Consider the following 26,159-nt stretch of genomic DNA (forward strand, 5'->3'; position numbering starts at 1 on the left):
ATCAGAAGGGGCGGCCTAGGCAACATGCTGTAGCATAATGTAGCTTTTAGTCTCCTGACATCCCAGAACTCATCAGTAGCTTTACTTCAGAAGCAATCAGATTTGTTTTTTTTTTGTTTTTTTACCCTCATTTGTATATAGACGACAGAAAAGTGACAAAATAACTACAAAAAAAAAAGAAGAGAACAGGGTTAGAATGTCATGAATTTAAAAATTGCCATTCTTTCCGAAGCACTTTGATGCAGTCAGGACCTGAGCACTGTGTTTAGTTCCTAGGGACGTGTTGACGTGTCACACCGATGTCTACTCACTAACTCTCTAACTGGACTTGGTCTTGTTTCGCTTCTCACTCAACAGGCTTCATCAGTCTCTAGTCTGAGGGGATGGTGCAGGATGCCAGTATTTATTATCTAACAAGGTTGAAAAAAAAAATTTTAGCATAAAGATCCGCAACACGACATTCGTCGGATGATTTTTTTTCATATCTTCGTCAATGATTTTAGCAGCTAACGAGCATTTTTGGTTTCCGGGTGTTTCCGTGGTCTTTGGCTGCGTTTGAACTGCACACAAAATCTGACACAGATCGGATATTTTTTGCTTCAAATCGGATATTTTCGCATCAGAGTTGGGCCACAAGTTGGGCACTCTTTCAAAGGTTTTTTTTTTTCCCAGCAGTCAAATTTTCGGACTATAAGGCGCACTAAAAATCGGTGCATCACAAGTTAATAGTACGCAAATAATAGGCTGTATATAATATATACAGAATTTTTTGGACTATAAAGCGCACTAAAAAAAATTTCTTTTTCTCTAAATTCGACAGTGCACCCTATAACCCGGTGCGCCTAATGTACGTTTGGGCAGCACTCTTTCAACGTTTTTTTTTCAGCAGTCAAATTTTTGGACTATAAGGCGCACTAAAAATTGGTGCATCAAAAGTTAATAGTACGCAAATAATAGGCTGTATATAATATATACAGAATTTTTCGGACTATAAGGCGCACTAAAAAATGTTTATTTTTCTCTAAATTTGACAGTGCGCCCTATAACCCGGTGCGCCTAATGTACGTTTGGGCAGCACTCTTTCAAAGTTTTTTTTCCCAGCAGTCAAATTTTCGGACTATAAGGCGCACTAAAAATCGGTGCATCACAAGTTAATAGTACACAAATAATAGGCTGTATATAATATATACAGAATTTTTCGGACTATAAGGCGCACTAAAAATGTTTTATTTTTCTCTAAATTCGACAGTGCGCCCTATAACCCGGTGCACCTAATGTACGTTTGGTCAGCACTCTTTCAAAGTTTTTTTTTTCAGCAGTCAAATTTTTGGACTATAAGGCGCACTAAAAATCGGTGCATCACGACTTAATAGTACATAAATAATAGGCTGTATGTAATATATACCATATTTTTCGGACTATAAGGCGCACTAAAATTTTTTATTTTTCTCTAAATTCGATAGTGCGCCCTATAACCCGGTGCGCCTAATGTACGTTTGGGCAGCACTCTTTCAAAGTTTTTTTTCCCAGCAGTCAAATTTTCGGACTATAAGGCGCACTAAAAATCGGCGCATCACGATTTAATAGTACATAAATAATAGGCTGTATGTAATATATACCATATTATTCGGACTATAAGGCGCACTAAAAATCGGTGCATCAAAAGTTAATAGTACGCAAATAATAGGCTGTATATAATATATACAGAATTTTTCGGACTATATGGCGCACTAAAATTTTTTTATTTTTCTCTAAATTTGACAGTGCGCCCTATAACCCGGTGCGCCTAATGTACGTTTGGGCAGCACTCTTTCAAAGTTTTTTTTCCCAGCAGTCAAATTTTCGGACTATAAGGCGCACTAAAAATCGGCGCATCACGATTTAATAGTACATAAATAATAGGCTGTATGTAATATATACCATATCATTCGGACTATAAGGGGCACTAAAAATCGGTGCATCACAAGTTAATAGTACGCAAATAATAGGCTGTATGTAATATATACAGAATTTTTCGGACTATAAGGCGCACTAAAAATGTTTTCTTTTTCTCTAAATTCGACAGTGCGCCCTATAACCCGGTGCGCCTAATGTACGTTTGGGCAGCACTCTTTCAAAGTTTTTTTTTTTCAGCAGTCAAATTTTTGGACTATAAGGCGCACTAAAAAATTTTTATTTTTCTCTAAATTCGACAGTGCGCCCTATAACCCGGTGCGCCTAATGTACGTTTGGGCAGCACTCTTTCAAAGTTTTTTTTTTCAGCAGTCAAATTTTTGGACTATAAGGCGCACTAAAAATCGGTGCATCACGACTTAATAGTACATAAATAATAGGCTGTATGTAATATATACCATATTTTTCGGACTATAAGGCGCACTAAAAAAAATTATTTTTCTCTAAATTCGATAGTGCGCCCTATAACCCGGTGCGCCTAATGTACGTTTGGGCAGCACTCTTTCAAAGTTTTTTTTCCCAGCAGTCAAATTTTCGGACTATAAGGCGCACTAAAAATCGGCGCATCACGATTTAATAGTACATAAATAATAGGCTGTATGTAATATATACCATATTATTCGGACTATAAGGCGCACTAAAAATCGGTGCATCAAAAGTTAATAGTACGCAAATAATAGGCTGTATATAATATATACAGAATTGTTCGGACTATAAGGCGCACTAAATTTTTTTTATTTTTCTCTAAATTTGACAGTGCGCCCTATAACCCGGTGCGCCTAATGTACGTTTGGGCAGCACTCTTTCAAAGTTTTTTTTCCCAGCAGTCAAATTTTCGGACTATAAGGCGCACTAAAAATCGGTGCATCACGATTTAATAGTACATAAATAATAGGCTGTATGTAATATATACCATATTTTTCTGACTATAAGGCGCACTAAAAATCGGTGCATCACGATTTAATAGTACATAAATAATAGGCTGTATGTAATATATACCATATCATTCGGACTATAAGGGGCACTAAAAATCGGTGCATCACAAGTTAATAGTACGCAAATAATAGGCTGTATGTAATATATACAGAATTTTTCAGACTATAAGGCGCACTAAAAATGTTTTCTTTTTCTCTAAATTCGACAGTGCGCCCTATAACCCGGTGCGCCTAATGTACGTTTGGGCAGCACTCTTTCAAAGTTTTTTTTTTTCAGCAGTCAAATTTTTGGACTATAAGGCGCACTAAAATTTTTTTATTTTTCTCTAAATTCGACAGTGCGCCCTATAACCCGGTGCGCCTAATGTACGTTTGGGCAGCACTCTTTCAAAGTTTTTTTTTTCAGCAGTCAAATTTTCGGACTATAAGGCGCACTAAAAATCGGTGCATCACAAGTTAATAGTACGCAAATAATAGGCTGTATGTAATATATACAGAGTTTTTCGGACTATAAGGCGCACTAAAAATGTTTTCTTTTTCTCTAAATTCGACAATGCGCCCTATAACCCGGTGCGCCTAATGTATGTTTGGGCAGCACTCTTTCAAAGTTTTTTTTTTCAGCAGTCAAATTTTTAGACTATAAGGCGCACTAAAAATCGGTGCAACACGATTTAATAGTACATAAATAATAGGCTGTATGTAATATATACCATATTTTTCGGACTATAAGGCGCACTAAAAATGCTTAAATTTTCTCTTAAATCGACAGTGCGCCTTATAACCCGTTTGGGCAGCACTCTTTCAAAGTTTTTTTTTTTCAGCAGTCAAATTTTCGGACTATAAGGCGCACAAAAAAATCGGTGCATCAAGAGTTAATAGTACACAAATAATAAGCTATATGTAATATATACCATATTTTTCGGACTATAAGGCGCACTAAAAATCCTTTCTTTTTCTCTAAAATCAACAGTGCGCCTTATAACCCGGTGCGCCTAATGTACGTTTGGGTAGTGCTGTTTCAAAATACATTTTCAGCGGCCAAATTTTCGGTGCCTCACGAGTTAATAGTTTGCAAATAATGGGCAGTATGTAATATATATCGTATTTTTCGGACTATAAGGCACACTTAAAATCCTTTCATTTTCTCTAAAATCGACAGTGCGCCCTATAACCCGGTGCGCATAATGTACGTTTGGGCAGCACTCTTTCAAAGTTTTTTTTTTCAGCAGTCAAATTTTTGGACTATAAGGCGCACTAAAAATCGGTGCATCACAAGTTAATAGTACGCAAATAATAGACTGTATATAATATATACAGAATTTTTCGGACTATAAGGCGCACTAAAAATCCTTTCTTTTTCTCTAAAATTGACAGTGCGCCTTATAACCCGGTGCGCCTAATGTAAATTTGGGTAGCGCTGTTTCAAAGTTTTTTTTTTCAGCAGTCAAATTTTTGGACTATAAGGCGCACTAAAAATCGGTGCATCACGATTTAATAGTACATAAATAATAGGCTGTATGTAATATATACCATATTTTTCTGACTATAAGGCGCACTAAAAATGCTTAGATTTTCTCTTAAATCGACAGTGCGCCTTATAACCCGTTTGGGCAGCACTCTTTTAAAGTTGTTTTTTTTCAGCAGTCAAATTTTCAGACTATAAGGCGCACTAAAAATCGGTGCATCACAAGTTAATAGTACGCAAATAATAGACTGTATATAATATATACAGAATTTTTCGGACTACAAGGCGCACTTAAAATCCTTTCATTTTCTCTAAAATCGACAGTGCGCCTTATAACCCGGTGCGCCTAATGTACGTTTGGGCAGCGCTCTTTCAACGTTTTTTTTTCCGGTGCATCACGAGTCAATAGTACGCCAATAATACGCTATATGTAATATATACCATATTTTTCGGACTATAAGGCGCACTAAAAATCCTTTCTTTTTCTCTAAAATCGACAGTGCGCCTTATAACCCGGTGCGCCTAATGTACGTTTGGGCAGCGCTCTTTCAACGTTTTTTTTCCCGGTGCATCACGAGTCAATAGTACGCCAATAATACGCTATATGTAATACATACCATATTTTTCGGACTATAAGGCGCACTAAAAATCCTTTCTTTTTCTCTAAAATCGACAGTGCGCCTTATAACCCGGTGCGCCTAATGTACGTTTGGGTAGCACTGTTTCAAAATACATTTTCAGCGGCCAAATTTTCGGTGCCTCACGAGTTAATAGTACGCAAATAATGGGCTGTATGTAATATATACCGTATTTTATTTTGGGGGCTTGCACGGGTCAACACTTGGTGTCAATAGAAATGTTCCTCTGTTCCACTGCCTGAAAAAATTATTTCAATTTTGTTTGGAGGGGTTGACTTTATGTTAGGATAAATACTTGGATCCTGTACCATCCTCAGACTAAACCTGCTGAGATTAGAGGCAAACTTATTCCAGTTGCAATCACTTCAATACCCCCGAGAATACAAGAAGCGACTCAAAAGGTGTTTTTTTTTTTAGGTTCATTCTAAAAAAGGCTCAACTGCACTGAAAAGTGGCCACACTTGAGGAAATTAATATTAATTACTGAATATTCGGGTCCGCTTTCACAGAAGGCCTTGGTTGAGCACATCTGGAGGAGTTTTTTTTCCCCCCAACCCTTCAACAAGTAAACAGCTGTCACGTGGTGTTAAACAAGAAGTGGTGCACCAGCTCCCTCTAGTGGAGGTGACTCGGCACTGCAACACCATTTTAAAACATGCTTTTTTCTGCATGTGTTTTTGAAAGAAAAGGCACTTTTTCCAATTGTTTTTTTTTTTAATTCAAACCCCCAAACTGTGCTTTGTGTTGCCAAACCAGAGAAATAGCAATAATTATTCATGACTTATTGGCCTGTGTGGTTTTAATTCCTAATACAAACTATCCAGGTGACAGTATTGACTGTGTGAGCTCAGTTTACAGTATTTATGTGATAAAAGTGCATATTAAAAAAAAGGGTCATTTGTAGTTCAAACTAACTTGAAATTTGAAACTTGTTTTTTTTTTTTCCTCTGAAATCATATCTAGAGAAAAAAAATGCAAATTGTTCTTGTTGTTTGAAGCCATAAAATGTGGATGATGTGTGAGCTCAGATATAAAAAAAAAAACAACAGAATGATAAAACTTCATGGATGCTTTAGAAAGTAAAGCTATATTTTGTTAATATGTATATGTGTATATATTTCTAAATAAATATATGGGAAAATGTGTTTCTTGAGTATTTGGACGGAGGAGTTTTATGGGGTCTTTACACAAATATTAAAAAGGTTTTATGCCTTTCTCAAAAATCATGATAAACAACAACAACAAAAAAGGAACCAACCAGCATAATCCCAGTAGCTCTAAATGTGCAGGAAGCAGCTTTTTTCAGCAGTTTATGGGACCTCAGAAAATGTGTGAAAGAGAGAGAAATAAAATGTTTGCTTGACTTGGCAATTGTTTAAAAGAATAAACAAATGTAATCAGGAAAAAAAAAGCTACGCTTGTGACACAATCACTGCTTTTTTTTGTTGCATAAACAGTAAAATATTCAAGTAATGTTGAAAAAAGATCTATTTTTGTACAAAAGAAATTCCCTGGCTTATGGATTTATTTCTTGTTGTTGGAGAATGTCAACAAGGAGTGTTGGCACTTTTTTTTTTTTTTTTGTTAAAAGTGTCCATTTTACTTTGCGCCTCTTGTCGTGTCTACTTTCTAAGTGGATGGAATTGTTCGTCATCTGTTCTCTGTGCGTTGTCCTCTTGATGTTCTTTGTGGGACACACTTTAAAAAAAAAAAAACATTAAAAAAAACAAAAACAAAGTGAACATGACTTGTGTGTAATGTTGGAAAAGTGTAATAACTTTGTTGAGGAAAAATCATATGAGGTGTTTCTAAATTCAATGAAGGAAGTTTCGCTTTTATTTTGACACGCAGCGGAAACGGGTGGTGTGACGAAACGACACTAACTTCACTTACCGAGTAATTGGCAAACACGATCACAGGACAAATATAAATGTAAATACGATGTAAATAATGATTTCTTTTATTAGTTAATGATCTAATTAATTCACAATGTATTTAATTATTTAAATATATATTCGTTTAGTGTCCATGAATTCATTCGATCTACCGAACTCACCCTTCAATGTCAGTGGGCGGGGCTACATGAATCTAGTCCAATCAAGTTAAAGTGCCCGGGAACCAATCAGATGTTAGCCCCGCCCACTGCCTTTGGACAATGAATTTTTATGGAGCGCTGAAAGGACCAAAATTAAGAAAATCTTTAAATTACTTAAATGCGTCATTAATTAAAACAAAGAAAAAAAACTAAAAAATATTGTAGTCGGTAAATCAATTGTGGAATAATTTTATACTAAATTAAATGTATTTTTTCATTAAATAAATTACATGTAGTTGATTCCAATTATAACTAATTAATGTAATGACACATAATTAAATATATTTTGGATAGTCACTTATGTCCCATTTGGCCCTCCAGGTTCATAAAATAAGTATTTAAATCATTAAAAAAAATTAAGTAATGAAAGAAAACTCAAAGCCCTTTGAGACACTTTTATATAAATAAATGTTGATTGGTGACATCGTTAAGTACATGATTAAATAATTATTTAAATCATTAATGAAATGTAGTTTTACATTAGATTATATATTATATATTTAAAAAACAATCAATATTAATGACACATTGAACTATTTAGTGATAAAAATATATAAAATATCACCACAATATCAACAATCTGTCCAAGTAGAATATCCAATAACGGTCTTCTTGGGTGTGGAGCAGGATCATTCAAAGCACTGTGTTCCCTTTACTGTCTACGTGATGAGGCGTTCAAGTGCACCACGTAACCCCAAGAGCATTTTAGACTGCGCTTTTATTACGGGTAGTTATAAATAAGCCACCGATGAAACTTATGAGTACCAGCAATTAGAAAAAAGGTGAGAAACACTTTTGAATTCAACAAATAACTCGCAGCAAAGTAAAAAAAGTGACTTCTGTGAACTCTTCCTTGGCCAACAAGTCTTCAATAAAATATGTTTTAAGAAATGATGCTACAGTAAACAAAAGGCCAAGAAGGTTCCATTGATACCTTGTTTAATAAAAAAAACAAAACAAGCTTGACATCATTAGGACATGACTACACAATCACAGACATAACAGGCAAAAGTGACCTTTTATTTTTTTTGTACAAGACCATATTTGAACTTCCGGGTGACGATGACACATGAAGCACTAAAACCAGGTCGTGATGACCCACAATACCGAGGTTTGAACGTGTCAGGGTGAAGATCTGAATTGAGTTTATTCCGTCCGACACAAAACTGGTCAAAAAAAAAAAAAAAAGAAAGTCATTTTTGTTTTATACAAAATAGAAAACAAGTTCAAAAAATGATAAAAGTCGGGTTTTTTTAGCAATCACTTTTCCAAAGTTTGATAGTTTTGTCGTTTTCTAGCGCCGCAGAAGCGATGATGTTCTCTGTCGGGTGGCAGGCGGTCGAAATGACCACGTCTGGAATAGGATTGGAGAAAAACAAACAATATTTCTTATATTGCAATATGGATTTATAAACACAAACGTGATCATAATCTGGGCTCTCCTACGACTTCAGGGTCTCTGCAGGTTTTTAACAAGTCAAATTGAAGACTTTTTAATACTTAAGACCATAATGAATAGAATTTAAGACCGTTTCACATCCGTACGGACGATAAAGTACAAAGATATAAAGGAAAATCAGAATGAATTGTAAGTATATGAATTATTCACTGCTCTTTTACATTGGCAAACAAAATGGTTAAACCACTGGTTCTTAACCTGGGTTCGATCGAACCCTAGAGGTTCGGTGAGTCGGCCTCAGGGGTTCGGCGGAGCGTCGGCGTCTAAAAACCTCAGACGTGCAGGTGCACTGTGGCCACACCAGCAGCACACATGTCCCAATAACAATTTAAATGTTTTATTATTATAATCAAATGATAGCAGGCATTTCCATGAGATCATTTTCAAATATAAGTGTTTTGGCCCACTTACAACAACAATAACATATTGTTTTTCATGAGCTGTGTACTAGTATTGTATGTCTGGGTGGGGGTCCTGCTTTGGAAATAATTTGTACCCCTTTCAGACATTGCATTTAGTTCCCATTAAAACATTCACATGTTGCACAATGAGATGTAAACATGGGATCATGCGTACATTCCTGTAACTTTCGGTTTGTTAAATATATCTTTATTAGTATTTCTTTAATATAATAACATAATTTCATGATTAATATTTATAAATTAATATTAAATTAAGAAAAAAACATTTTATTTTCACTAAAGAAGGGTTTGCTTTGAAAATAATGTGTGCCCCTTTCAGATATCGCATTTAGTTCCCACTAAAACATTCACATGTTGCACAATGAGATGTAAACATGGGATCATGTGTACATTCCTGTAACTTTCTCTTTGTAAAATATATCTTTATTACCGGTAGTATTTCTTTAATATAATAACATATTTTCATGATTAATATTTATAAATTAAGATTAAATTAAGAAAAAAACATTTTATTTTCACTAAAGAAGGGTTCAGTGAAAGCACATGTAAAACTGGTGGGGTTCGGTACCTCCAACAAGGTTAAGAACCAATGGGTTAAACTAAGTAAATACACCAGAAGACTCTCTAGTGCAGGGGTCGGCAACCCGCGGCTCTTTAGCGCCGCCCTAGTGGCTCTCTGGAGCTTTTTCAAAAATGTATAAAAAATGGAAAAAGATGAGGGGAGAAAAAAAAAAAAGTTTTAATATGGTTTCTGTAGGAGGACAAACATGACACAAACCTCCCTAATTGTTGCAAAGCACACTGTTTATATTAAACATGCTTCACTGATTCCAGTATTTGGCGAGTGCCGTTTTGTCCTACTAATTTTGGCGGTCCTTGAACTCACCTTAGTTTGTTTACATGTATAACTTTCTCCGACTTTCTAGGACGTGTTTTATGCCACTTCTTTTTCTGTCTTATTTTGTCCACCAAACTTTTAACGTTGTGCATGAATGCACAAAGTTGAGTTTTGTTGATGTTATTGACTTGTGTGGAGTGCTAATCAGGCATATTTGGTCACTGCATGACTGCAAGCTAATCGATGCTAACATGCTATTTAGGCTAGCTATATGTACATATTGCATCATTATGCCTCATTTGTAGCTATATTTGAGCTAATTTAGTTTCCTTTAAGTCCTCTTAATTCAATTTATATCTCATGACACACTATCTGTATGTAATATGGCTTTTAATTTGTTGCGGCTCCAGACATATGTGTTTTTGTATTTTTGGTCCAATATGGCTCTTTCAACATTTTGGGTTGCCGACCCCTGCTCTAGTGTAAACTAATTGAAAAAAAAATTAGCAAACATAACAGACATTTTTCAGATTTGCCATAAAAGTGTTTTCTTGCAAAAGACGCAGTGTGCGTCATATCAAGTGTTTTCATGTAACAACAACCAGAACGTCAGCAATGGTAGAGGAAACAATAAATAGACCGCTAGCATCTCTGCTAAAGCTAAATGGTTAACTTTTAAAAACATCTACAGTACAACTACTGGTACAGAGTGCAGACAGAGCATGTGTCAAAAAAAAAAGGCAATTTTTTGTGACTTTTTTGACAACATACTGCAAAATAAACAAGGGCTACTTTTTATTTAAGCATGACAGGATGACGTTCGCAAATCTTCCTTTCTTTCCTCACCTCACCACAAACTGAGTGCAAACACTAAACAGACAACCTTTATAACTTTTAATGTCAGTTGCTTTATAAACTTGGAGAAAAGATTAGGCGTGAGAAGCTGACCTGAAATTATTGGAATTAATAATTAGAGATGTCCGATAATGGCTTTTTTTGCCGAGATCCGATATTGTCCAACTCTTAATTACCGATACCGATATCAACCGATACCGATACCGTATTTTTCGGAGTATAAGTCGCTCCGGAGTATAAGTCGCACCGGCCGAGAATGCATAATAAAAAAGGAAAAAAACATATATAAGTCGCACTGGAGTATAAGTCGCATTTTTTGGGGGAAATGTATTTGATAAAAGCCAACACCAAGAATAGACATTTGAAAGGCAATTTAAAATAAATAAAGAATAGTGAACAACAGGCTGAATAAGTGTACGTTATATGAGGCATAAATAACCAACTGGTATGTTAACGTAACATATTATGGTAAGAGTCATTCAAATAACTATAACATATAGAACATGCTATACGTTTACCAAACAATCTGTCACTCCTAATCGCTAAATCCCATGAAATCTTCTTCCTCGCCTCCGCTTTTCGCCAGTCCCTTACAAGTTTCTCGCTTACTCCAAACTTTCTTTCTGCTGCCCGATTGCCTTTTTCTGCTGCATATTTCACTACTTCCAGCTTGTAATCTGCAGTATATGATTTCCTTTTTGGTGCCACTTTTGTTCAGCCCTTCTCAGTTTTTATAAGTTACCGCCAATGTTGAAATGATCAATTTTCATAGGTACGGAAGTAGTAGCAGGTAGCATCTTTTTTTTTTTCACAATGCACTTCTGCCATGACCCGCCCCCGCCAAATTTGTATTGGTTGACGTGTGTGTGTGTGTGTGACGATTGCTGATATATGCCTAGTCTCTTACGTGAATGAGATAAATAATATTAGTACCGTATTTTTCGGACTATAAGTCGCAGTTTTTTTTCATAGTTTGGCCGGGGGTGCGACTTATACTCAGGAGCGACTTATGTGTGAAATGATTAACACATTAGTGTAAAATATCAAATAATATTATTTATCTCATTCACGTAAGAGACTAGACGTATAAGATTTCATGGGATTTAGCGATTAGGAGTGACAGATTGTTTGGTAAACGTATAGCATGTTCTATATGTTATAGTTATTTGAATGACTCTTACCATAATATGTTACGTTAACATACCAGTTGGTTATTTATGCCTCATATAACGTACACTTATTCAGCCTGTTGTTCACTATTCTTTATTTATTTTAAATTGCCTTTCAAATGTCTATTCTTGCTGTTGGCTTTTATCAAATACATTTCCCCCAAAAATGCGACTTATACTCCAGTGCGACTTACATATGTTTTTTTCCTTCTTTATTATGCATTTTCGGCCGGTGCGACTTATACTCCGAAAAATACGGTAGATATTTTACGGTAATGTGTTAATAATTTCACACATAAGTCGCTCCAGAGTATAAGTCGCACCCACGGCCAAACTATGAAAAAAACTGCGACTTATAATCGGAAAAATACGGTATTTATTTATTTATTCACGACTTGGAATGCCTACAAAAAAGCACGTCTTCATGTCTTATATAAGGATTGTGAATGATAGGCAGCACATCTCTTTCGAATTTTTGCGTATTTCCAGTACGACTGATTTGATAACATGGTCAGAGTGCAGAGGCGTTCCTCCGGTGACGTCAATCTCCGGAAATTGCCGAATGTATTCAGAGCGGAATATTCTAAATGGCTGACTGACTTTGTGGCATTTTGTGATGTTCAGACGGTATTTTCATATACTTTACTTTAACCTCTTAAGGCCCAAGCTGTTTGTTTATATGCTTTTTTTATTTCTCTTTGCTATTTGGGCTTATTGGACTCTAATTAGAATAAAAACTAAGAATCATCTTTTGATATGATGTACTTAGTCCATAAGTACACAAACGTGTACTTCATGTTTAGTGACATGCTAATTCTTATATTTACACTTTTTTTTTCCAAATTCCATTGTATGTTATACTCTTCTGACACCACCAGATGGCAGTGTAAGTGTCCACATAAGCGGCCATAAGACCCCAATTCAGTAGTGTACACAATTTTGTAAATAAGAGCTAAAAGGTGCTGTCCACGCATGTGGCCACTAAGGCCTTTTTAATGGATATAATGAAACATACAATTAAACATATAAAGTCAACTACTTTTTTCACTCTAGTGGTACTTTAATTCAAATTGTGGGAGTTAGGACTTTTTAAGACCCCGTGGTTAACCTGTACTTCTACTTTGAATAAACTCCTATGGGATGCATGGTGGGTGTTGTACCTGTGTGGCCCTGCAGTTTCTGCACAATCTCCTTTGTCTGCAGGTTCCAGATGTACACCATATTGTCTTCAGAGCCCGACACGATCCACTGCAAGAAGGCATGTTTTTTTTTATTTTAACACAAACAAAAAACACTTAAATATGATCTCGCTTTAACTTACCTTCCCACCCGTGACTGAGAAGTTGGCAAATATGCAGTACTTCTCGTTTTTATGGCCCGTGTACGTCTTCAAGCACTGCAGTGTTGGAGAAACAAAGAGTATGAGAGAGTTCAAAAGTTGGCAGAGGAAGAATTAAAAATCAGTCTCACCTTTCCCTTGCTGTAGTCCCACAGCTTCAGAGTGCTGAGGAGCAAAAATGCAACAAATGTCAAACTTGAGTACACATTCTGGAAAAAAATGGATTTCTGCTGGTGTGTGCCGCCCTCTGCTGGTCATTACGGACAACAGCCTGGCATGAGTTTCCCATTAAGTCTGTGGGACTTCACTTTTTGGAGTTATTTAGGGCCAAAACCACTGGGATCACGACTTGGGTTTTTGGCATGATTTTTTTCTTTCATTTAAAATCTGTCAGGTATAAAATAAGACGTCATAAAAGTTAAGATAACATTTTATTTGTATTTTGCCATCAAAGGTTGAATGAAATGGTTGTTTGAATCAAATTAGGAATGTGTAACACTTCTTACAAAACCTTGCAAAAAATTAGAGATATCTGATAATGGCTTTTTTGCCGATATCCCATATTCCAATATTGTCCAACTCTTAATTACCGATTCCGATATCAACCGATACCGATATATACAGTCGTGTAATTAACACATTATTATGCCTAATTTTGTTGTGATGCCCCGCTGGATGCATTAAACCAGGGGTGCTCACACTTTTTCTGCAGGCGAGCTACTTTTCAATTGATCAAGTCGTGGGCATCTACCTCATTCATATATATAATTTATATTTACTTATTTATGAAATATATGTTTTTGTTAACAAGTTAAATGTGTTTAATGATAATGCAAGCATGTTTAACACATAGTTAATATTGTTAATAAATTAAAGGTGTTTAATGATAATACAAGAATGTTTAATACATATAGTTAATATTGTTAATAAGTTAAAGGTGTTTAATGATAATACAAGAATGTTTAATACATATAGTTAATATTGTTAATAAGTTAAAGGTGTTTAATGATAATACAAGAATGTTTAATACATATACCGTATTTTCCGCACTATAAGGCGCACCGGATTATTAGCCGCACCTTCTATGAATTACATATTTCATAATTTTGTCCACCAATAAGCCGCCCCGGACTATAAGCCGCGCCTACGCTGCGCTAAAGGGAATGTCAAAAAAACAGTCAGATAGGTCAGTCAAACTTTAATAATATATTAAAAACCAGCGTTCTAACAACTCTGTTCACTCCCAAAATGTACGCAAATGTGCAATCACAAACATAGTAAAATTCAAAATAGTGCAGCGCAATAGCAACATAATGTTGCTCGAACGTTAATGTCACAACACACAAAATAAACATAGCGCTTACTTTCTGAAGTTATTCTTCATTCGTAAATCCTTCGTCTTCGGTGTCCGAAGTGAAAAGTTGGGCAAATTTACGATCCACTGGCAGATGTTGGCGTCGTCTGGCGCTGCCTCCTCGTCTTAGTGAAGGTGTGTTCGCCTTCTGTCTTCCATTGTTCCCACGCAGTTAGCAGTCTAGCTTCGAATGCCCTGTTGACACCAATATCTAGCGGCTGGAGGTCTTTTGTCAATCCACCCGGAATGACGGCGAGTATTGAATTAAGCGTGTCAGCGTGTCTCTCAATGTGCTGTTATGAGCTAGCAAATATAACAACTACACTACCCAGCATGCAACGATAGTTACGAGCATGCGCGGTAGCCCTGAGAAGTTCCCACGCAGTTAGCAGTCTAGCTTCGAATGCCCTGTTGACACCAATATCTAGCGGCTGGAGGTCTTTTGTCAATCCACCCGGAATGACGGCGAGTATTGAATTAAGCGTGTCAGCGTGTCTCTCAATGTGCTGTTATGAGCTAGCAAATATAACAACTACACTACCCAGCATGCAACGATAGTTACAAGCATGCGCGGTAGCCCTGAGAAGTTCCCACGCAGTTAGCAGTCTAGCTTCGAATGCCCTGTTGACACCAATATCTAGCGGCTGGAGGTCTTTTGTCAATCCACCCGGAATGACGGCGAGTATTGAATTAAGCGTGTCAGCGTGTCTCTCAATGTGCTGTTATGAGCTAGCAAATATAACAACTACACTACCCAGCATGCAACGATAGTTACAAGCATGCGCGGTAGCCCTGAGAAGTTCCCACGCAGTTAGCAGTCTAGCTTCGAATGCCCTGTTGACACCAATATCTAGCGGCTGGAGGTCTTTTGTCAATCCACCCGGAATGACGGCGAGTATTGAATTAAGCGTGTCAGCGTGTCTCTCAATGTGCTGTTATGAGCTAGCAAATATAACAACTACACTACCCAGCATGCAACGATAGTTACGAGCATGCGCAGTAGCCCTGAGAAGCGATGTTGTATGCTGGGAGTTCGAATGTGGTTATGAGCACGCTGTGAGAAAACGTTGAGAACTCAGTTAACACGCCTCGTCTGCATTATTTATAATTAGACAGACAACACACTTAATAGGAGCCATTTGGGGTCTTTACATAAACACACAAATGGAAATGAAACGTCACATATCCCAGCATGCACCGCGCGCTTCTTCTACGGGGAAAAAAGATGGCGGCTGTTTACCGTAGTTGCGAGACCTAAACTTTATGAAAATGAATCGTAATAAAGCGCACCGGGTTATAAGGCGCACTGTTAGCTTTTGAGAAAATTTGTGGTTTTTAGGTGCGCCTTATAGTGCGGAAAATACGGTAGTTAATATTGTTAACAAGTTAAAGGTGTTTAATGATAATACAAGCATGTTTAATACATATACCGGTAGTTAATATTATTAATAAGTTAAAGGTGTTTAAAGATAATACAAGCATGTTTAACACATATAGTTAATATTGTTAATAAGTTAAAGGTGTTTAAAGATAATGCAAGCATGTTTAACACATATAGTTAATATTGTTAATAAGTTAAGGTGTTTAAAGATAATACAGGCATGTTTAACACATATAGTTAATATTGTTAAAAGTGTTTAAAGATAATACAGGCATGTTTAACACATATAGATTCCTTTCTTTCATGAAGACAAGAATATAAGTTGGTGTATTACCTGATTCTGATGACATGCATTGATAGGAATCAGACAGTGGTGCTAAAAACGTCCGCATTTTCGAATGGAGGAGAAAAAAAGTCCTCCTTTTTGTCCAATACCACATGAAAGTGGTTGGTTTTTGCCATCTTATTTATCCAGCTTCCGTACTCCTTTGTATACACTTTACAAGAAATACATTGTCGGCAAACTCCGTAGCTTGCTAGCTTGTACACGCCAGCTTTCTGAGACTCGTTTTGTTAGCGCAACTGTGCAGTCGGTCTTTGGAGTTTTGACAACAGGTATGCGCCAGAGTCTGTTGAAATAAAGTGTTTCTCGCCTTCCAGTCGGTAATTTTAATGAGCTGGCAGCAGCCAGCGTCATCTCAGAAGACCCTCGGGTGCCGTGAATGTCAATCAAGTGACGAAAGTGACGTCATAGTGAAGATTTATGATCGCTCATTTTTAGGACTATTTTTTTAATGCCTGGCTGGTGATCGACTGACACACCCTCCGAGATCGACCGGTAGCTCGCGATCGACGTAATGAGCACCCCTGCATTAAACAATGTAACTACCATGAATTGATTAGCGTGGACCCCGACTTAAACAAGTTGAAAAACTTATTGGGGTGTTATCATTTAGTGGTCAATTGTACGGAATATGTACTGTACTGTGCAATCTACTGATACAAGTTTCAATCAATCAATCAAAAACAAGGTTTTCCAAAATAAGAGAACAACTTCAACTCCAGTTATGGAAAAAAATGCCAACATGGCACTGCCATATTTATTATTGAAGTCACAAAGTGCTTTTTTTTTTTTTTAACATGCCTCAAAACAGCAGCTTGGAATTTGGGACATGCTCTCCCTGAGATAATCCTGATACCCACTACAACTATGGGAAATACTATACTTTGACTTTCACAAAGTGCATAATTTTTTTTTTTTTTTTTTAAACATGCCTCAAAACAACAGCTACAAAAACAATGAAAGCACACAGCTTCAGTCCAGAGTATACTGGAGCATACTTGCCAACCTTGAGACCTCCGAATTCGGGAGATGGTTGAGGTGGGGGGGGGGGGGGGGGGTGTATATTGTAGTGTCCCGGAAGAGTCAGTGCTGCAAGGAGTTCTGGGTATTTGTTCTGTTGTGTTTATGTTGTGTTACGGTGCGCGTCCCTGTCCGGCCCGCGTGAGGCCAATCATAAATTACAAAATACATTTTAAAAAGTATCTATGTTGAGTGTGCAATACAACGGTGCTGCTTTTGTTTTGAAAAGCGTTATTTTGTATTACTTCCGTGTGGACGTATGCGCGTGCGTGATTGTGAGTGAATGTGAACAGCGGCAATCACAAATGACAAAATACTTTTTTTTTTAAATCTATGTCGTGCGTGCATTACAACTGTGCTGCTTTTATTTTTAAAAGTGTTATTTATGGACGTATGTCCGTGTGTAACCTGTGAGTGAAGGTGCACAGCGATAAGTTACCCCCGAGATGTCAGCTCACGCTAAAAAAAGAAAAGTTGATGACGAATACCGTGTTTTCAACAAGACATGGACAGAAAGGTAAAGCCGTGTGCTTGATTTGTGGTACACAGGTTTCTGTGTTTAAAGAATATAATTTGAATCGTCACTACACGACGAAGCACGAGGAAAAATACCGGAATGTGTGATGAAGAGCGCGCAAGGGAGGCTGATGCGTTGATGGTAAAACTGCAAACCCAAGAGAAGAGGGGCGCATTTGAGAACGTGTCACTCTCCCGACGCACTGTAACGAAGTGGGTTGAGACTATCGCTGGAAACTTGGAGCTTCAGTTGAATTACAGAACGGCCGACTTTTACTGTTTTTCGCTGGCTTTGGGTGAGAGCTGCGATGTACGTGACACCGCCCAGCTGCTCATCTTCTTACGTGGGATAACTGCAGACTTTCAAATCACGGAGGAGCTGGCAGCCATGCAGTCAATTAAAGGGACAACCACAGGTAATGACTTGTTCACAGAGGTAAATGCGTGTTTGGACATGTTAGGACTGAAATTGGACAAGCTGGCGGGTGTGACAACAGATGGTTGTCCAAATCTGACGGGGGGAAATGTTGGACTTTTAAAGAGGATGCAGGATAAAGTGACAGAAATGAACCCTGTGCAGAAATTGACATTTTTGCATTGTTGTGTAAGACCGTGTTAAAAATAAAACCATCAAAAGCAATCTGCTTTTGTAGAAAGTTAGGTTAAATTAAATTATTATTATTATTATTATAATTATTTATGTTACGGTATATAAAAAATAATATTGAGCAAAATTGAATTGAAATATTGTCAATGTGGCCCTCCAGCAGTGCTCGGGTTGCTCGTGCTGCCCCCGGTAAAAATTAATTGCCCACCCCTGCACTAAAGGGGTTACTTTTGTTGAGTTTTTGATCAAGTAAAAGCACAACTTAATTTCAAGGATCCCATCTTAATATTTACTTATTGGTCTCTTTTTAAAACGGTAGGGAGTTTTTCAATCTGGAAAAAAGTAAATACAATTGTTTAATGGAAAAAATAGGAAATCTTATTTTCAGGCGATATCAATCGGCTTGATTCAGACACTTTTCTTAAACAAGTGGCCCTTTTATTCTGCTTAAGATCATTAACCAACAACGTTGGGAGCCTGCTGAGTCAGCAGTCACACTTCACAAACTCAGAATGGAAGTCGTTTGGTTACTTACTTGTCGAGCGTCGCAGCCAGGATGTATTTTCCGTTGGGGGAGAACTTGACAAACGACACAGGCGGGTTGTCATCGTCTGCCATATACAAAATACATGTTAGACTTTTTTTTTTGCTCGCCACAATGACAAATTTGCTGCAAATGCTACTAAATTAACCACCGTCTACGATAGTCAACAAAAACTGGGTCTAAAAAGTAACAGCTGTAAACATTCTCATTGATGAACTAACTCCCCAAGATGGAAGCACCTTTATCTAACTCTGCCGTTGGTATGAAATCCATGCTTTATGCCATAATGCTGTTTACAATGAACTCATTACCACCATTAATGTTGACTGAAAAGTTTACAATGAACTCATTACCACCATTAATGTTGACTGAAAAGTTTGCGCCTACATGTTATGTCGCTGCTGTGCTGTACGATATACTTTCACCTTTCCACATTCCCACACACCTCTAATCAGCATTTAAGTGAAACAATTAAGCTGTCATATTATTACCACCTGCTTCCATTTAACTCCTTGTTCCTCTTTCCTGTGCAGCTACACCATACCTGCCAACTTTTGAAATCAGAAAAACCTAGTAGCCCCGACGCAAAATGATTATTAGCATTCAGACAGGTTAAAATGTTGCTAAAACCATCACTTTTCTATCAGTCACAGTGACTTTTCAAAACAAAAATATTACAGCAAAAATCATATGGGTTGATTGACATGTTTATTCTGTAAGCTAACTTCAATAGTTTGAAATTATTTTGACAGTTAATGCCAGTTATCCTGTCAACCTTTCACAAGATTTCAATTTGTTAATTGAAAGTATAAACAGTATAAACACTTTTTACAGTAAACAAATGGTAAAACAGTACTAAACAATTCCATTAAAAAAAAATTGGTGTCATTATTAACTTTCTGTCCAAGCTTGTATAATCTACTGCCTTGTTCAATTGTAAAAAATATTCTGTGCCTAAAATTCACATTTCTATCACAATTATCATACTGTAAACATGGTAAGCTAACTTCATTAAAATTAATAGTCCTGTCAATAGCATGGAATTACAATTCAAATGTAGTTTTTTTGTAAGCCTTTCAAAAGAATTCAAAATATGAAAAATTAATGAAAATTAATTTAAGCCATCAGACACTTGAAAAGTGGCACATCACATCTCTAATGTAATCATTTTAACTTTTCAACAGAAATAGCACTGCAAAAATATTAAGGACAAACTTCTGTATTTTGGTAGTTATGCTGTCAACATTTAACAAGATTTCTTCAACTTGGACTTGAAAGCATAAATAGTATAAACACTTTTAACAGTATAACAGTACTAAACAATTCCAATAGATAACATTGGTGTCATTACCTTTTTGTGGCTAAAATCCAACGGCAACGGCATTAGCAACGGCATTAGACTTGAGTTTTTTTGTCCCAACGTGGTCTTTTACATCGCTAATTCCTCCGTGTCCGATCGAAAAATCTTGTCTGCACAAGGTGCAATTCGCGTAGTTTTCACCCTTTTTGGAACAGATAATTATTCCCGGATAGGCTTTTGAATATTCTTCACGGAATGACTGCAGTTTTCTTTTCGGTTTAAGACTCGTTTGCGATTTTTCTCCGGCTGATTCCATGATCGTTCGTTCGTTTGGAAACAAACGGTGCCTCGTGCTTGGCAGCGGTGCTATAAATAGCCTCGCGCATGGCATTCGGAATGACTCGATAGGAAGTTACGGGAAGCAGTGTCGATTGTCATTGTTGTTACGCGATTTCGTGAATAAAACTTTAAAAAAAAAAAAAAAATTTAATTAATGAAAAACCGTATTTTTTATCACTGCAACCGTAACCCGGAATAGGTTGATGAAAACCGTACTAATTACGGGAAAACCGGAGTAGTTGGCAGGTATGCTACACCCAGACTATAATTAAAGCATTTATGCTGACATCTCCTAATCAGTTCAGAAACATTAAAACAATTGTGTACCTATGAGGGTTTTTAAGCACTGCCCAGATGCTGTGTCCCAAATTCGGCTGGTGAAGAAAAAAAATAAGTTATTAGTTCGAAGCAAATGTGACAAATGTGCAATAATAATTAACACAATTCAGGTTCTTACCAAAGTCCGTCGTAGCTGCTGGACACAATCAGTGAGCCGTCTCTGTTGAAGTGGACCTAGAGTAGAAACACATGGTCCAACGCTTATTTCCCACTCTTGACTCAATATCCAAAGTTGCACAAATTACAACATGATCACAGTTAGTTACTGAAAACCAGTAACTAGTTACAGTTACTAGTTACTTTATTTCAAAAGTAACTCAGTTACTAACTCAAGTTACTTACACCAAAAAGTAATGCGTTACTGTGAAAAGTAACTAGTTACTTCTCTTTTATTTTTAAAGGCTCCCATTAATGCCCTTTTAGCCTTCATTTCAGTACTGTTATTGCACTGGAGAATAATACAATCTGTTGATCAACTTGACATGCATTTGCATCACTGAACTCAGAAAGCAATGTGGTCGACATAAAACACACAAAGACAAAGATATGTTTCAAAGGGCCAATTTATGTCAGGCCAGAACAAATTGACAAAACTATTTTAAATAGCTGCAACATAATGGCACTTTAACTTTAAGTACCGGTAGATAGGATCTTTGATCCAAGACACAACTTACATTTAACTAAAATGTTAATTTCTTTGTGCTCGACAAAAGAAAAGTATTGAGAATGTCTCCATGTTAAGAAACTTGACTTCTGGCTTCACCATGTTAGTTAGTTGTTGTTGTTATGAGAGTAGCGTATGTGTGTGTGTGTGTGTGTGTGTGGCCCTTTAAGATATGACAGCATGTGAGGTGAGTGACGTCAGTGAGTGAGTGGGCGAGAGAGGTGAGGGATCGGCGACAGTGAGTGCGTGCAGGTGCTCTAGCTTGGTGGATGGCTGCGTCCAATAAAGTCACAAAGTTGCAACAAACCGCCGGCCTCGTCATTCACCCTCAGCTGTAAAGACCCACTTCCGGGTAAAGTGAAGGTTGTTAGCCCCGAAGTACATAGGCCCAGGAGGAACGTCTCCCCTGCGCCCCTCAACTACGGTCTGGGAGCCCCCACCCACACAAAGCACGCCTCTTCTCTGCACGCCTCTTCTTTTCCTTGTGACACAGAAGCACAACACTGCAGCGCTGCAATAAAACACTCTCAGATCTTCTGTTTCTAGCCGATACTACATAAAAAATAACGTAAAATAACGCAGTAACGCATCATGTAGTAACGGTAACTGAGTTACTGAATATAAAAAAATTACGCGTTAGATTACTAGTTACCGCCGAAACTAACGGCATTACAGTAACGCGTTACAAAGTCCCAACACTGCACACAAATAGAAAAGTCCGATAATATCGGCATGTTGATAAATACTTTCAAATGTAATATCGGAAATTATCGGTATGGGTTTCAAAAAGTAAAATGTATAACTTTTTAAAATGCCGCTGTACTGAGTGGTACACGGACGTAGGGAGAAGTACAGAGCGCCAATAAACCTTAAAGGCACTGCCTTTGCGTGCCGGCCCAATCACATAATATCTACGGCTTTTCACACATACAAGTGAATGCAACACATACTTGGTCAACAGCCATACAGGTCACACTGAGGGTGGCCGTATAAACAACTTTAACACTGTTACAAATATGCGCCACACTGTGAACCCAAACCAAACAAGAATGATTCATAGTTTTGATGCCTTCAATGACAATCTACAATGTAAGTAGTCATGAAAATAAAGAAAATGCATTGAATGAGAAGGTGTGTCCAAACTTGTGGCCTGCACTGAATGTTCCTTTCTGGTTTACTTTACTTACTGCAGAGACAGGGTCTGAATGAGCTGGCAATGTTTTCAAACACTTCCCGGTCTTTACATCCCATATTCGGACACTCTCATCAAACTAGGAGGAAGAAAAAAATGCATTAATAACAAATAAATACATCAAAATGCTTTAAATTACGATTTCTATTGTTTGTAAGCCACAACAAGCTCACCGATCCTGAAACGATCAGATTGGACTGCGGGTTGAAGTTGCAGCAGAAGACGTAGTTGCTATGACCTTTTAGGGTCTTCAGGCATTTTCCCTGCATGAAGAAGGAAGAGTATTAGTTAAGTATTAATCCATCACGCTAGATAGATAAACAACACTTTGGATCAAAGTATGTGAGAAACAGAAATAAAGGTGGAGAGGTCCAACTGACATTCCTCATTCAGCAGAGTGATATCAAGCGAAGCCACAGCAGTAAAATAAGTGCTTTAGTGTACAAAATATTGTCAAGACAACACTTTCAAACTAATAAAGATCAGTGGGATTCCAAACACTAGATATTTTAATGTCTGGTTTTTTTTGTTTAACCAATACATAGAATAGAGGGGTAAGTATGTAAAGTACTGTTTAACAAGGGCTGGGAATCTCTAGCCACTTACAATTCGATTCGCTTTGATTCAATAAGCGATTATCATTGCAGATGCATAACTTTAAGAAGCAGATTCTTTGTATTAAGTTTAAAATTATCCAAGGTGTCAACCATAATTGAAACATACCAAAGGAGAGTTAACTTCAAAGCATTTTGTGATCAGTTTGCTGAATTAAATCAATTATAAATGTTTCACATTTTGGACATTTTTAGAAGATGCGCAATTAAAAAACATGCTTAACAAATAAATTGTTACCTGTTAAAACTGATGTTCAGATTAGTTAATTGAATTGTTCCAACTTTAGCGGCAACAGCTTTGTTTTTTTATCTTTAAATACAGAACTAGAAACAGTTTTTTTTAAGTACCATTGCCATTTTAAAAAATGCAACTTCTCTACAAGGTTGTTCTTGTTCTTCCAAAGTGTAACTTGTAAGAATGTTTTACCCTTAAACAGAGGTCTGTGACCTTTACTACAAAAAGAGCTATTTTGCTCACTCTCCCATTTAGACTTAATCTAAGTGGATTTTCTTTGAGGACTTTTTCGTTTTTGGGATGTATTCACAAATTTGTTTACCGACCCAATAAGCCAGGGGTGCCCACACTTTTTCTGCAGGCAAGCTACTTTTCAATTGACCTAGTCGAGGGGATCTACATCATTCATGTATATCATTTATATTGATTTATTTATGAAAGAGACATTTTTGTTAACAAGTTAAAGGCGTATAATACAAGCATGTTTAACACATATAGATTCCTTTCTTTCATGAAGACAAGAATATAAGTTGGTTTTAGGGAATATCGGATCGGCTGCCGATATTTGCCAAAAATTGCGTATCGGCAAGGCATGGGAAAATGCCGATCCAGATCCAGTTTAAAAAAAAACTCCGGTCCGTGTTTTCCAACGCACCGATTTAAATAATACATTCCACTTTTCTGCTGCTCCGTAATTTCCGTTTCGCATTTTCCAGTACACCTTCAACACATCCACATGTCTGTGGATTCTCAAGCAGTTGCTTTTAGCTGCTGGCATTACACAACAGGCTCTTCTCACTCTTTCCTGTGTCTCCCTCTCACAGACAGCAAGCGCACCTTCTTACACACGTCACATACTGTCACGACACACGTCACATACTGTCACGTCATACGTCACATACGTATACGTCCTCCCCGAGCAGAGAGGTAGCAGCATGGCTAACGTTAGCTGTGATGCTAGCGCAGCCGTGCGAGCAACGCTCCCTCTAAGGTGCGCGCTTGTGCAATTGCGCACTGTTTAAGCGTCCTCTGCGCATAGCAAATCTATGCCACGCACAAAATCTAATAAAAAAATAAGCGCATAACAATTTTCAACACACCGACACGACAGAGAAAACAGTTTTCGTCATCGCTGTTCAAATATTGTGACGTCTGTCGAGACGCTTATCTCCATTCGGTGCCATATGCCCACACCATCAAAATGCTGAGGCAAAAATTTCCACATCAACACCGTATGAAAAAATTTGTGATTTTTTTAGTTGTGATTTCCTTCTCTGCATGAAAGTTTAAAAGTAGCATATATTAATGCAGTATGAAGAAGAATGTTTTAATGTAGACATGCAAGCCTTGAAAGAAAATGTTGAAAATCAAGACTACATTTCCTGCAAATGGGTGCATTTCTACCCTATATATTAACTTTAGATTTATTCTCATATCAAACTCTTTTGGCTGTCTTTTTGACACTTACATCCGGCGCCCCCCTCCACACCCTGGATTATAAATAATGTAAATAATTCAATGTGATTATCTTGTGTGATGACTGTATTATGATGATAGTATATATCTGATAGTATATATCTGTATCATGAATCAATTTAAGTGGACACCGACTTAAACAAGTTGAAAAACGTATTCGGGTGTTACCATTTAGTGGTCAATTGTACGGAATATGTACTTCACTGTGCAACCTACTAATAAAAGTCTCAATCAATCAATCAAAACACATAGAATCATCATACTGCTGTGATTATATGCATCAAGTGTTCATTCAAGGCTAAGGCAAAATATCGAGATATATATCGTGTATCGCAATATGGCCTTAAAATATCGCAATATTAAAAAAAGGCCATATCGCCCAGCCCTAGTTTCAATGATGCCATTTCTGTTTGTCATGTATAATTTTGTCTATTTTGTGTTTATCCTTGAATAAACAGGTCAGTTTCTTGTTACCAACCATTGTGTATTATTCAAACTCCCCTAATTCAGCTGGCTAGTTGTTATCAAGAGTACTAAAACCCTTTTCAACATGATTCTGACAACTAAGTAGGCTAAATAACTTTAAACTTTAATACATGCTCGGATAGGCCAGTATCGGTCAGTATCGGTATCGGATCGGAAATGCAAAAACAATATCGGTATCGGATCGGAAGTGCAAAAACCTGGATCGGGACATCCCTAGTTGGTGTATTACCTGATTCTGATGACTTGCATTGATTGGAATCAGACATTAGTGATGATAACGTCCACATTTTCAAATGGAGAAAAAAAGTCCCCCTTTCCGTCCAATACCACATGAAAGTGGTTGGTTTTTGCCATCTTATTTGTCCAACTTCCATACTCGTTTTATACACTTTACGAGAAATACATTGGCGGCAAACTCCGTAGCTTGCGAGCTTGTGTGCGCTAGCTTCCTGAGACTCTTATTTTGTTAGCGCGGGCAGGATGAAGCAGCACTTTTATTGTGATAAGAACTGTGCAGTCGGTCTTTAGAGTAGAGAGTCTGTTGAAATAAAAAGTGTTTCTCGCCTTCCTGTCGGTCATTT

At 37.2% G+C, this 26,159-nt stretch overlaps 1 protein-coding gene across 1 annotated transcript in view; it reads right to left on the minus strand.

The window, feature by feature from the left end:
- Positions 1 to 8,085: 8,085 nt before the first annotated feature.
- wdr5 (WD repeat domain 5) overlaps positions 8,086 to 26,159 on the minus strand; it is a 35,307-nt gene continuing 17,233 nt past the window's right edge. Inside the window, exons 6-14 of the mRNA XM_061981079.2 lie at positions 22,941 to 23,030; positions 22,763 to 22,846; positions 21,030 to 21,085; positions 20,900 to 20,946; positions 18,925 to 19,000; positions 13,300 to 13,333; positions 13,151 to 13,225; positions 12,990 to 13,077; positions 8,086 to 8,440 (exon numbers count right to left, since the gene is read on the minus strand). Coding sequence (XP_061837063.1) covers positions 8,340 to 8,440; positions 12,990 to 13,077; positions 13,151 to 13,225; positions 13,300 to 13,333; positions 18,925 to 19,000; positions 20,900 to 20,946; positions 21,030 to 21,085; positions 22,763 to 22,846; positions 22,941 to 23,030 — 651 coding nt within the window. The 3' untranslated portion in view covers positions 8,086 to 8,339. The remainder of the gene's footprint in view (positions 8,441 to 12,989; positions 13,078 to 13,150; positions 13,226 to 13,299; positions 13,334 to 18,924; positions 19,001 to 20,899; positions 20,947 to 21,029; positions 21,086 to 22,762; positions 22,847 to 22,940; positions 23,031 to 26,159) is intronic.

Source organism: Nerophis lumbriciformis, linkage group LG20, assembly GCF_033978685.3.
Source record: "Nerophis lumbriciformis linkage group LG20, RoL_Nlum_v2.1, whole genome shotgun sequence".
NCBI lineage: Eukaryota > Metazoa > Chordata > Actinopteri > Syngnathiformes > Syngnathidae > Nerophis > Nerophis lumbriciformis.